Source organism: Haliotis asinina, chromosome 5 (genome assembly GCF_037392515.1).
Source record: "Haliotis asinina isolate JCU_RB_2024 chromosome 5, JCU_Hal_asi_v2, whole genome shotgun sequence".
NCBI classification, from domain to species: domain Eukaryota; kingdom Metazoa; phylum Mollusca; class Gastropoda; order Lepetellida; family Haliotidae; genus Haliotis; species Haliotis asinina.
In genome coordinates, this window is record NC_090284.1 from 43,736,581 (window position 1) to 43,750,992 (window position 14,412).

Here is a 14,412-nt window from a genome sequence, read left to right on the forward strand (position 1 = left end):
TTGTGATATTACCTCAACTGTGTTGGGCATATGTATAACAAATCTGTTTTGCATAAATTATAATACCTGTAGATAAAACCGCTTTAAGAGCTTAAGAAATTGAAAAAGTTTGCCAGCCTTACAGTGATTCTTCTTTTGTAGTTCTTTACTTGTGTCGGTAGCATCTAGATTGTCCAAAATGGATTTTTAGTATTACACACAGAAGTCTTTACAAAGCAGAATACCGTGTTGTGCGTCTGCATCTTCTCAAGGTATGATTAGTTGTGCAGCCATTGTGTTAGCTCATCCCACCATAGACCCATGTCTAATTCTTATCATTCACCTGTGATGTGAAACCAGTTCCATTTGTCTCTTGTAGGTGACTGTGATATGAAACAACTCACTCACTCACTCACTCACTCACTCACTCACTCACTCACTCACTCACTCACTCACTCACTCACTCACTCACTCACTCACTCACTCACTCACTCCTGCCGATATTTGATCCATATTTGTGTATCAGTGATTCCTGCATCTGGAAGATGTCTTGCTTCAGACACTTGTGTCCAGGCATCTGTAGATGGATAGATAGGGTGGTTCAGATCCACCAGATAACAGACAGATGAAACCAGTGTGGGGATACAAAGCATCACACTGTATCATCATAACCACAGTCTACTACAGCAACTTATTGATTGACCAGGATCTCGCTGCTAAGGTAGGACAACACAGGATATACACTGTTCCTGGCTTTGTTTCTGTGTAAAAACTAGCAGCATGCGATAACACATGCTACTAGGTCATGACGTCATTCCCTTTGCCAGTATCCCACAAGATGTAAAGTATATATGTATACATGGTGCCTTATTTTGTGTTTGTCTAAGATTGGTTATATGATTGTGGATCACTGTGTAAGGGAGAGGTGTCTTGCGTCTCTGTATTCCTATTTTAGTGGTTATGCTATTATCAAGAATGTAATTATGTCATAATAGTGGTGTACAGCAGGCATAAAGCTCATACCACTGAACATCAGGGTTATTTTTGACAACCGAAGGACCTCTTGACTTCATGCTTAGTTTTGAACGCTTTGATAACAGTACAAGTATGTCACCGTTGAATTTTGTTCAGCAACAGTACATTGAATTTACATTTTACACCTGCTACCATGTATACCCCTACTCTAAAACATCCAAGGAAGGCTGTGGGATGCCAGATAGCATTTGATGTGTTTTCGTGATAAAGTTTAGTAGTATGATTATATTTCATTAGATCCCTGTCTTTGATCCCAGTGTACCCACAAGTACAAACCATGCTCTCTGCCTCAGGTGTTTGTCAAGCTACTCACAGCAGCTGGGGAAGGCAGGCAACCTCACTTCATTTTCCTTTCTGCTGGATGATTGTTTGCGCTTTGGACAAATTTCAAAAGATGAATCCTTTTATTCTAGGACTTTGATATGATCATCTCCTCAGGGTTATTCCTACACCTGTGTTCATCAGGTGGGGATGGAATGTAGGAGATGAGGGAGAGAGGGGGAGAAATAAACGCAGGTTGATTTGAACTGTACAAATGTCCAAGAGAGGGGTCAGGTATCAAATCATGTGGCCAACGTTTGGAGCACACCTTTGTTCAAGCTTGAAATATAGGATACTCTATTTATTTAGTTTAGATAACATAATAACTTGGAATGATCAAGAACATTGGTAAATACTTTCCACTCTTGTAAAACTGTAAGCCTATCTGTTCCTTTGGTTTAAAGGCCTATATTCGAAAAGCCAATATGTTCTTTGGCCTATAGGCTTATATTTGTAATAGGTGTATATTTTATTCATATATTTTTTAGACTGAATAATGTAAATGACTTTGTCCACAAGATATCAACTTGAATACTTTTTAATATGAGAAAACCTGTGTTTCAATGTGTCTGTGTTACATGTCTTTGATATTTAGATGCTTTATGCTAGGATCAAACAGTTATTTCAACTGTCACATCAGAAATACAGGAACTTGGAAGCCTTGTAGCAGCCAATTAATTGCTCTGGATGCTGTGCTTAGACATCTACAATCAGCTTGATGTTCTTGGCACTTTCACATGTTATGATAATTTTTTTGCTCAGCCTTCATTCATGGTAAATTGAAAGGCGGGACAGTCTTAGATTGGCTTTACTCAAGCATGCTCTTTCTGCTCATTTCTCATGGATCTATGTGGACCTTTGTCGGACACTCAGGGACATTGTGATCACTGCACAGCTGTGAAGATGCTGTAATTACAAGCCTTTACATATTCAACACTTCACCTAGGAAATTGTCCGTGTTCAGGCTTTCTCTTGCTCCAGGCTTTTGTCTAGATCTGATAGTCATATGTTTCTTTGAAATGTACAAGGTTTGTGTAGATGATAGACAGATGTGTCATCACTCGCATGTTTGGAGATCAACGATTTGCTTCTTAGCTCAACATGCAAGCAGAATATTTTTTAAGGGTTGCTGCACTCGTTTTTGATGTCGCGTTATCTTTCCATGGGGTTAGGGCAATCTGAAGGTTGTGGCAGTGGTTGTGTTTATAAGGGTAAATGTTCTGTGATGCTTATGGCTTTTTATATTATCTGCATGGAGTGATGGCTCTGAAGATGTTACATATTGTTCAACCTTGCTAAATGATTCGTACATTTTAGAAAATGATTCTAGAAGTATTCATGCAGCATCTTTTGAGGATTGCATAAAATGGAGAGTGCCACATGATGGTTTTGATTGTCTTGACTTTCTCATGGGACAATTTTAATTTGTAGGACTTTTTCAGAATAATTTGTGTCAGTGTTTTCAGATTGTATATGAGAACTGGCATGAACATCATGAAAGCTCGCTGTCTTAGTGGAATATCATACCCAAACCATGTGGGTCTTTGCACAGTGTTGCATCCAGTGGGGTAACCTAGTAGTTGAGACCTATGAAGGTCCGGGGTAGACCCATGCTTGCCTTAAAAGACGACTATGCTTTTCATCAGAGGCAACTAACAGGATTGGGTGGTCAGGCTCATTGACTTGGTTGACACGTCTGATTGGTTCCAGTTGCGCAGATAAATGCTCCTGCTGTTGATCACTGGATTGTCTGGTCCAGACTCGATAATTTACAAACCACCATATAGCTGGAATAGTGCTGAGTGTGGCGTAAAAATAAACTCACTCACTCACTCACCCTAGTGGTTAAAGTGTTCGCTCATCACTGAAGACCCTGGTTTGATTCCCTACAAGGTTACAATGTTTGAAACCCATTTCTTGGATCTCCCCCTGTAATATTGCTAAATGCAGCGTAAAATTAAATTCACTCGCTCATTGCATCCTGTAATGAATGCTTGTGACTTAAAACATCAAGGTGATGTGAGTAAACATAAGTGTCTCCAGATGCCCATTCTTGTTGTAAGAGGTGACTGAATAGTTTATGTGGTCAGACTTGCTGATTTGGTTAATTGCATGGACAAACAATGTCAGTCTCGGTTTGTCTGGTCTTGACACCTTCCATATGGCTGGACTTTTTTAAGTTTAGACAGGCAAACAAGATTTGATTCATATTTGTGAATATCTCTTTTCACTATGGATATCTCTTAGAGGGGGGCCATATTAATTTGAATGCAGCCCAATTCACTTGGAATGTTATATGTTGTGCTAAATCCAATGTTCTACAGCTGATGATATCTCACGAGTAGCTACAAGGTCTGCGATGTAGTTGAGTCTATATTAAGGTAGTAAGAGTTGCCTCCCCTATGTTGCAGGTGTTAGAACAAAAGCCGGATGGTATCTGGAAGGGTTATGTAGTGCAGAGTGGAAGAATGGCAAAAACAGGCTTCTTCCCTGCCAACCATGTTGTTCTAGTTGACAGCCAAGGTGAGAAAATAAAATCTATTTTCCAGATATTAAAATATGATATTTAGAATCTGCATGCTTCATATACTTTAATTGTAAACCTGAATAAATATGATACTAAATTAACAAGGCTGATAATCTTAGTGCCAGTTTATATTGTTTATTTGAATTAAAATATAAAAAAATATCACTAGTCAGTGATATGTTATGCTTGTAAATACTTTATATCTTAGTAAAAAATGACTTTCCTTACATGTAAGTTCAGTATTTCAGTATGAAAGGATTATGGTTATTATTTAATGTACATATTTTTTCGTCAGTGGTTGCCAAACAGCAACAACAGATAAGCCAGCAGTCCAAGCGTATCAACATGCCTCCGGTCCCTGATCTCCTGAACCGAAGCCCCGGATACATGGGCAGCAGTCAGCACAGTGGTCACTTCAGTGGTCTGGGGGTTGATGACAACTTCCCACCCCCTCCCTCACCTCTAACACTTGCCAGATCCCCACACAGAGGTAGGAACAATGTCCAACAATGTTTCCAGGTGTGAGAGTTGTAATTTGAATACTGAAATGCTTAAAATTGTAACTTTTTAACAATCGAAACCACTGTTGGTCTTGTTTCATTAGCTTCAGTTTTCCACTGATAGGTTAAGTCATCAATATCACTGTTCACTTATGTACAGCAAAACCCAGCTGATATGGACAGCATGTACCATTTGTCTAGATAAGCAACGTAACAGTGATGTGAACTTAGAAGTGCGTACAAGATTATCATAAGGATTAGGGATTTGTATAGCACCTAGTTTCCATATATGATACTCAACGATGCTGATTATTAACCCGGATAACCCATGTTGCATGTGAAGTGTTGAAAGCTTAATAGTCGCATGATTTATCCCACCGGGTACCTATTTTCTGCTGGGTGAACAGAGGCAAGCTCACTTACCTAAGATGAGGTCACCTGTGTTTTGTTGTGGGGCAGGACTGAAGTCCTAAGAATTCTTAGGAATCAAGCTGCCAAACACAATCACCCATCCAAGAACTCTAGGCACTCAACGTAGCCTAACTTAACTGATTTTGTGATGTGACCTCTATGCACGGGACCACACATCATTTGTATATGCATGCATATGTGTGTGTGGCTGCATGCTCTAATGCTGGTTTTATAGTGCTACCCTGTAGATATATCCTGCTATGGTTTAAAAATGGACGCACCACACACTTGTTTCGTACCCTCAGTGGCGAGGAAAAGGCAGGGTAATAACAAGTACTGTGTCTTAACATTTGAGAAATGTTAGAAGCTTGAAACATGAACCTTCCTCTCTTTATGCACTCATGACCATACAGGCATTCTGGATTAACAAATCATAGTTATACGAGAATATTCCTGGTGTATATCAAGATGTTCCTGACAGTTAATGTCCGAATGGTAGGGTGTCTAGACAGTCAGGGCCCAAATGTGTGATAGATTTTAAATGCGAATTTCTGTTTTGAATTTGGTTGAGACAGGTTTGAATTATCCACTGGTCTTACAGGCTAGGACTAGATTGACTACTTCTGTCCTATTTAACTGGTTTTACAGTTAAAATCAAGAGTTTACTCTCACCTTTATACCCACAAGAACTACTTTGTGAAAAAGAAAATGACCTCGACATCCCACTGTAGATATTTGAAAAGGCAGACATTTGTGGCAGGTAAATATACTGAATTGTCATACATTTGAAATGTAGATTTTGGTGAAAGGTTTTGGTTTTAATGACATTGAATGGAATGTAAAACATCGATGTCGTACACTGAACAGGAAACTCACAGAGGACTTAGTCCTTGTGTTGTTGTATGTGAGTACATGTCGCGACGATGTTTGTTTACAAATTGTATGGATGAGGATGAGGTGGAATCAGTGAGGAATGGGTTATAGTCACCAGAAACTGACAAAGAGGTGTTGTATAAGATGTAACTACCTGTGGCTAAAGTTATGCAGTATAAAGCAGACGTCTGCCAGCGGAGAAATCAACAGGCTGAACATGCTTCACACATCTGACCCGTTAAATATTAAATACTACACATTTGTATAGATGTACCAAGACACGAGTGAATAAGGGGAGAATGAAAAGGGTAGTTTGTGGTGGGATGTCAGGACAGTTCTGTAGCACTGCCTTGTGACTGGCCTGGAATCAAGGAGATTGAATTGAAATGTTTAATTTGATGGTTGTTGACCACATACTTCCAACAGACTTGGTCTGAATGATGCATTCGTCAAGGTAGGACTGGTACACTGCTTTGATAATGCCCACGCTTCTTCTTTCACTGTGTCTGCTTTGTATAGGAATGTTTTCACCTGGCATTCACTGTCAGTGGCCTACACTCTACTATGGTTGACATTCTTGCCTCGGCAGTTTAGTAGCAACTGTGTGTTAGGATTCATTCTTACACATTTATAGAAATGCTGTATTACTGATTGTATGAAATATTTTTTGCATGATTTATCTGATATTCATCACATATGTGGGATTCATCTAAAAGGGTTAGATCTTTACTGTGTCGAATATGTGTCGCTTGATGTGGTTGGTATAGTAGATAGAGTGTTTGCCCAGTGAAGAGAAGGTTCTTGGTTCCAGCTTCTGCTACTTACTCATTAAACAGATGATACACTTAAGGCTTAGATGCAACCTACGAAATAAGCATAATTAAAACACAACTGTCATGACATATAATATACATTGCTGAATGTGAAGAAAAAAATAAACAAAATTATAAGCATACAATTACAAATCATCAGGGCAATATTTTGTACTTGGGTTTACTACCCTCAAAACGAAACACCCTAATGCTGATCTCAGTCAAGAGTGATTGGGCTTGCACTCAAGTGAAGACTTTCACTGGCTGTTTCATTTGCTGATATGTCCAGGGATATTTGTGTGTGTATAGGCATCCTGGTTCAAGCTGCATGAACTTATTCACTGTGCATGTGCTATGTGTGCAGCACAGCACTACTGTTGAAACCACTTTTCAATCCAGCTGTGTTTTTTTTAGCAAGTCGTTTCAATTCTGACTTCATTGGATTTTTTTCATCGCATAATTTTTTAACTTAGGTGAATAAGGTGAATTTGCATTTTTGATAATTTATTACTATAAGTCCATACTGAAAGGTATCAGAATCTGCAAAGTTGTATTTGGCTTTGCACTTAAGCTCTAAAAGATGGTATTTGTTAATCCATTTTCATTATCACCTTTTCTTGTAGTTACAGTTATGTAAGTTGAACACAACAAATGTTTTGAGATAAGTATTTGCATTTTTGTAGGTGTATGGAATTTGTTGGGGAAAAAAGTGCTTATTTAGTATTTTAGATAACATTCAACAGCACTTAAGTTTATCAGAGATTTACAACCTCAAATAATCACATATAAACACTGATACTATATTTTGGGACATTGGCTTATAAATGGAATATAAATACGATGAGGTGAACTGACATGCAAAGATAATTTAATTATCTGAACAGTGAACCCTATCAACACATAGCCAAATGTGATATTTGTTTGTTTACCTACATGTCAACAATCCTGTTGAAACTAAGGTTTATTGAACAGCTGGCCTGATTGCTGCATATATATTGTAAGATTATTACAGACACTGCTGCTGCTTGTTAGCAGTCTGACTTGCCCACTTGGTTGACACATGTCATTCGTTCCCAGTTGCGCAGATTGATGTTCATGCTGTTGATCACTGGGTTGTGTTGGTTAAACTCGATTATTTACATACCACCACCATATAGCTAGAACATTGCTGGCTACAGCGTAAAACTAAGCTCACACACTCTCTCTTGAAAGGCGACTAATGGGTGGTCAGACTCTTTGACACATTAGTATATTCCAACAGCAAAGAATCGCCTCCATGGTGTAATGGTTTGAGTATCCGCCTGGAGAACAGAAGTTCATGGGTTTGATATCATCTGCGTCATATCAAAAGATGTTAAAATATGGTACTTTGTGGTCCCTGCCTAGTGCTCGACATTAACAGGTACAACAAGAACTTGTTGACTCGAAGAATCTGTATAAAGTGTCTGAGTGGGGTATTCATACTTAACTGTGGCATGTTATCTCAGTGGGATAGCATGATAAAACCAACTTAAGCCTAGGCTAGTACAAGCAACCAAACATGCACATTGTCATATGAGCATGTACAACGTTAAACTCCATCGTGAAAACCTATTTCACCTTACCTCAGCAATGGCATAGATTGATGCTTATGTTGATCAATGGATTATCTGGTCCAGACTCAGTTGTTTGGCTGGAATATTGTTTAGTGCTGGGGATAACAACAGATGAACAATTATGCACTAAACACAAAGGTCCCTGCTGACAAGTCATCTATTTTCCATGAAAACAAAAGTGTTTATTGACTACTATATGAATTTTTTTCCTAATTGCTATAACCCAGACAGTCGTATATGTGTCCAAACTGACTGGGCTTTAGTCAGTTGTTTTTCTGCAGACCATCAAGCAGCAATAAGGGAGTTAGGAAGTACATGAATTTGTTTGATCTTTAAGTAAATAGAATTATTAGCAGGCAGTTGACAGGAGATGATAGATTGCTCCATACAGTAAATCCCATCTGTCCATTACTTGCAAGCATTCACAGTAAATATCAATAGATTGATGCGGCAGGTGTAAATGTGCAGGGGGTCTTGTTGAACAGTGAGAAGAGCACTTTAGTAGTGTAGAGAAAAAGTTGAGAAAGTAGTGTTGGAGAAAAAACGTTTGTGGTTTTGGGACAGCCCTACTGCCTTCCCTACCCACTTCCCTACCCAATCTTCTGCCGTACCCTACCTAACCCTACCATGCCGTACAGTTCCCTAAACCCAACCCTACCCTATCCTATCCTACCCTATCCTACCCTACTTTACCCTACCCTACCCTACCCTACCCTATACCCCATCATACTGTACCCAACCCTCTACTCTACCCTGCCGTACCCGTCCTGACCAGAGCAGTGTCTTGTCACTGCCCCTTTGTTTGTGGTTTCTTCCTGCAGGATTTCTTTTGAAACTATTCAAGAAGAAACACATGAATGTTGTACTATCATTTGACAAGTTGGGGTAAACTGCATTTTCAGTCACCCAGCATACTGGGCGAGGAAAAAGAACCTCGCCAGAAATATTTGCTTCAAATAGATAACTTGTTTTTGTTGCCAGAAATAGGCAGAATGAAAACAATCACTTCAAGTGCGTACCTCAGCATAAATAAATTGAGCTGTATGGAAGCGAGCTCATTTTTTGGCATGTGTTTGAAATACGTTCGCCTCAAATTGCTTTGAATTTGACGAGATACCTAGCCGAAATTGACAAAGGCTAATGAATTATCAGTGTTTACATGTGCTTCTGAAAGTGCGTTTGCATGTTGGAGCAAAATGGAACGTGTGCATTGCAACAGAAGCTTTGCTCAGATATGACGAAAAACAGTTTTTGATGGAACAGATTGATATCTGTCATCACTATAGTCTATTTTTTTGTAGATTGGTTTCAGCATTTGTCAAAAACATTCGGCAAAGCAGCTTAATTTAATCTGATTGTGTTCATTGAGTGTATATCAAGACTGTTTATTGCAAAGTTGTTAATGTGTACCTGTATCATGAAACAGAGTTGTGGTGTAGCAGTTTATGCAGTGTTGGAGGGGGAACGAGGGGTGCTAGAGTAACCTAGCCTTTACAGCATTTGCTCATCACGGCGAAGACATGGGTTCAATTCCACACATAGGTACAATGTGTGAAGCCAATTTCTGGGGTTCCCTGCTGTGATATTGCCAAAAGGGTTGTAAAACCATACTCACTCACTCACTCTCTCATGCAGTGGCAACAGGATTTCAGACTGAGTTCATTTGGGGTCCTGATGTGATGACAAAATGAGTCTGCTAGTAAATGGTTGCAGATATTTCTGTGAGCTTTTGAAACTGTAAGGAAATGCACACACTATGTTTTGATCAAAGACTAATCTGTCATTTAATTTAGGTAGCGATTAAGATGTGGAATATTCATGTATGAATAATTTTGATCTATGACTAATCCGTCATTTAATTTGGATAGCGATTATAAAGAGGAATATTGGGTTTGTGAATAATTTTCTCTTCAGTTTATACAAAATCAGCTGAAGCTATCACCCATTAACAGACTGACCCGATGCATAGCTTCTTTGGAAAGGAAGTTTAAATAGATAATTATGCCATTTGTGGCACAGATGAAACAGAAAATAGGGAAAGTGATGTCACGCAAGCAATTTTTAAATCCTCTCTAAGCCTTGATCTAAAAATACGAACTGGTCCTATTTCTCAACTAAGACTCATTTATTTACAGGTAGTAATACGTTCATAGAGTGTCTACCCACAGGCTTTAAAGTTAAGTGTCCTTGGGTTGTAACAAAGAACCATTAACGAAGGATGCTGCCAGTTCCGTATGATGAATTGCCGAACAAATGATTAGCTGCAATAAACGCCTCACCAGTGAAATTGACGTTAATGGTATATCATTTTCTGCTTTGCCACGTTCAGTCTGGAGATTGGAGAGCCCTTCACTCTAATTGGATGTATTCTGCTCCTCTCTAGAGCAAACTCACAACTTGTAGTAGTGCTTTGCACACTCAGGGGACCATTTACCCTATGACTGAACTCAATCTGAATCAGACACAGTTCTATATTAATGTTTGTACGTATATTTCAACTGGACCATCACACCTAAACAAGGCAACTACTTGGCCTGAAAGAACAAACCTGTCATTAAACCATTCAAGAAAGGTTTGATATCAAATTATCCATTATACAATAGGGAATAACACAACAATGCATTACCCAGCGGAAATTGCTCAGATTTTTTACAGAAAATGTTTGCGATCAATGAATTAACAATGGAAGGTTTACATCATGCCTTGTTTCAAATTTGGATGATGATAATGACCACTAAAGATGGCTCTCAAGATGTCCAGTAAGTTTAGCATTATATATGGCTGTCCTTGAAATTGATGAAAACTCTGTTCACCAGTGCGAAATATTTCCATCAATGCAAATCTTTGGATCACTTCAAGTGCTGGAAATATATTTTTAAAGGAATACAGTCTAAAAAGATTGAAGCTTCAATCTCAGAGAGATTATTACGTGTTTCAATTAAAATGCATTTAGGCTATTAATATTTGAGAAGTTAAGTGTCATTAAATGTAGTTGAATCTCCTGTCACTTTTGTCCGTGCACTTCAAAGAGTAACTCCCTCATCGACTATAAAATGAAATGCAAGACCATTGAAGTAGATCTTCTACATCTGTAAAGGGAAACTGTGCATCAGTGAGTTAGTGAGTTTAGTTTTACTACAGCTTTATGGCAGTGGTCTGTAAAAAATTGAGTTTGAACCAGACAATCCAGTGATCAACAGCATGAGCATCAATCTGTGCAATTGGAACGAACGAGTCTGACCACCCGATCCTGTTAAAAGCCTCTTATGGCAAGCCTGGATTCCTGAAGACCTATTCTAACCCAGATCTTCACATGTCTGTGTATCAGTGAGGTTAAAATACTTCTTCAGATGAAACACAGGGGAAACTTCTGCATCCATCTATGAAACTAGTACATCCATAAGATGACAGTACATCCATACATGAAACTGCTGCATCTAGAATGTTAAACTACTACATCCTTGACATGAAACAACTATATCATACCAGAGGCAAAATGTACCACATCTTCAGGTGAAACTACTACATCCGTGAAGTGGAACAACTATATCATACCAGAGGCAAAATGTACCACATCTTCAGGTGAAACTACTATATCCGTGAAGTGGAACAACTGCAACCATGCGTTGAAACTGCTGCATACACCAGGTGAAACGCCTACAACTATAGCATGAACCAACTATACCCATGTCCATGAGATAACTTTTACTGCATTCATTATGGGAAACTACTTTAAAATATGAGACCACTCCACCCAGCTGACTCCACCTGAAGAATGAAAATATGCATTAAATAAGAAGTCACTACATTTAGGAAAGTCTTCACTTAGTGCAATCCATGGCAACACCCCATTCATATCATGTAGGCTGGCTTAAACGAAATCATGTTGTTATGATAAATATGCATTATCTTGCTTTGACCCCATGCTTGTGTCACTGGTTTGTCTGGTCTGAATGTGTAGACTTTCAGAGTACCTTGCCAATATTATTGACTTCAACCTTCAAACTATATACCTACAGGTTAAGGTTTGTTGCTTGCTCTTATCTTGCAAGGCACTGATAGTGGGAAACTGAACTATGTAATCAGTAATGCAGGAATATTGCAAAAAGGGGCATGAAACCATACTTACTCACTCACTCACTCACTCACTCACTCACTCACTCACTCACTCACTCAAGTGATACATACAGTTCATTGACCAAATGGCAGATACTACTCACTGACTGTGCTCACTGGTTGCTCGGTTTGATTATAGAGTGATAGATACAGGTAACTAAGTGCTAGGGGTAGTGGGGTAGCTTCGTGGATTAGGTGTTCACCCATCATGCTGAAGACTTGGGTTTGAGTCCCCACATGGATGCAATGTATGAAACACATTTATGTGAGCATCACTGTGATATTGCTGGAATGTTGCTAAAAGCGGCGTAAAACCATACCTAGTCACTCACTATATTGGTGGTAGATACAGTTCATTTAGTAAAAGGTAGATTCTACTCTGCATGATTCTATGATGCGTGGATATTGCTAACTCTGGTCATCTTGTTGATGTAGAGCACAAACAGTTTCTTTGGGTTCATACTAAAAAATATCACACGTCTCCGGGAAGTATTCCTGCTTGTTTGTGTGTCTGGGTGGGATTTGGATAATGATGTATATAGGTGGCTGAAGAGCCTCATCTAAAGATTACATAGCGCCAGCCTTCCATTGTTAATGACCGACTTGTAAACATCATTTGGAGACATATAACCACTTGCAGCGAGTGTATGTGTGTGACAGAAATAATGTTGAACATATTGACATTTTTGACCTGTGTTGAAGTGCATGTTCTTTCACTATAAAATCAAAATTTCCCCACACCTCTATTTAATCTTTTCTTATGAAGTTTTACGTTGAAGGTTTAAGTGTGTAGTTTATCGTCTTAATGTAGCGATGTTGGTGTTTGAATTTACACGAGGTTTCACCGAAGGATAAAGTAGTACAAGGGCATGCTTTTGCCAAGAACAATTTGAGATCATCCATTTTCTGTTAGAATGAGAGCCCCTACAGGTTTTGATAGGCTAATATTTGTGTTGTTGACTTATGGCATAGTGGTGGGTTTTAGTTTCAGTGTCCTCCTGTGACAATTTGAAATGTTTGGCCATTCTAATCTATGTTTGTGTACTATAAGTAGTAACTGTGGAGTTAAGTACAAGCAATATATCTCTCTAATAGAGATCAATATCTGGTATTTCTGATACAGACTATAGCAGTAGACCCCTCTTGTGAGGTTCATATTATTGGCTGTGTACCAACTGCTAGCTCCATGCTTCTATAGTGAGGGAAAGGAGAGAGAGAGAGCCCTCGGCTTGTACAAGCCATGCACAGCACAGAATAGAATATTTCAGAATGGTGTAGGGGCCTTGCAAAGTGTGCATGCAGGGATATGTACCAGCCACAAACAATTTGGATTTAATGAATTTGGCCTGAATCTGGAAAACAGTCCAGGAGTTATAGAGGTGGTGTGCTCAATGGGCCAGTGCAGGTGACAGGTGGAAATAGTCTGTGTCATTTTTTCTGTTTCATTTCAGACGCAATCACGGAGGCAAACCAACATGGGCAACCTCCGCCACCCTACCCTGGGGCCAATCACCAGGTGAGTTCCCATGTTTGTACACAATATGATCATTATCATTCTTCATCAGATTACGTTTTGGAGTTTTGTGTTTTTTGTGTTATTGATGTACATGAATTCATTAAGTCATCACTTAAATGTTTGAGTTATTGAAATGATGTAATGTGTGGTGATGACTATATGGATGTAATGAAGGACTCTGCAGCTGGCGTGAAAGGAACCTTCTCAGATGATATCAATCATGGTGATGGTAGTTACATGATGCTTGGTAGTCATGATGATACAGGTAGTGGTCATGTGTTGAATCTGAGTCAAATTTTGTCAGGATAGTGTTTTTGGTTTTGTTTTACCTTTACTTTCATTTGATGATGACGTGATGCGAGATGACACCAGAAGATGAAAGTCATCAGGTCAAAGGAGTGTGATGATGGTTTTTCTGTGAAGACGTTTGGCATGCTGTCATGACATCTGATAATGATGTTATTATGACATAGGCTCATGTTATGATACCATTGGCGATGTGATATCATCTGATGATATGATTTCTTTTGATGCAGTAACATGTGATGATGTCACTATGACATTTTATTTTAATGTTACTATGATTTCTGTGGGATATTATCTGATAATATCATGCAATAACATTTGCTAATATAACTAATACATCTGATCACAGTAACATCTGATTTTAATGTTACTTAAACATTTGATGTAGAGATCATTTGGTGATATGATATCTGATAATCTA

At 38.8% G+C, this 14,412-nt stretch overlaps 1 protein-coding gene across 2 annotated transcripts in view; it reads left to right on the top strand.

The window, feature by feature from the left end:
• The window catches only part of LOC137284553 (caskin-2-like), a 220,385-nt gene that overhangs the window by 152,212 nt on the left and 53,761 nt on the right, over positions 1-14,412 (top strand). For both annotated transcript variants that reach the window (XM_067816399.1, XM_067816400.1), the window contains 3 exons: positions 3,747-3,858; positions 4,158-4,352; positions 13,621-13,685. In XM_067816399.1, the coding sequence (XP_067672500.1) occupies positions 3,747-3,858; positions 4,158-4,352; positions 13,621-13,685 (372 nt within the window). The remainder of the gene's footprint in view (positions 1-3,746; positions 3,859-4,157; positions 4,353-13,620; positions 13,686-14,412) is intronic.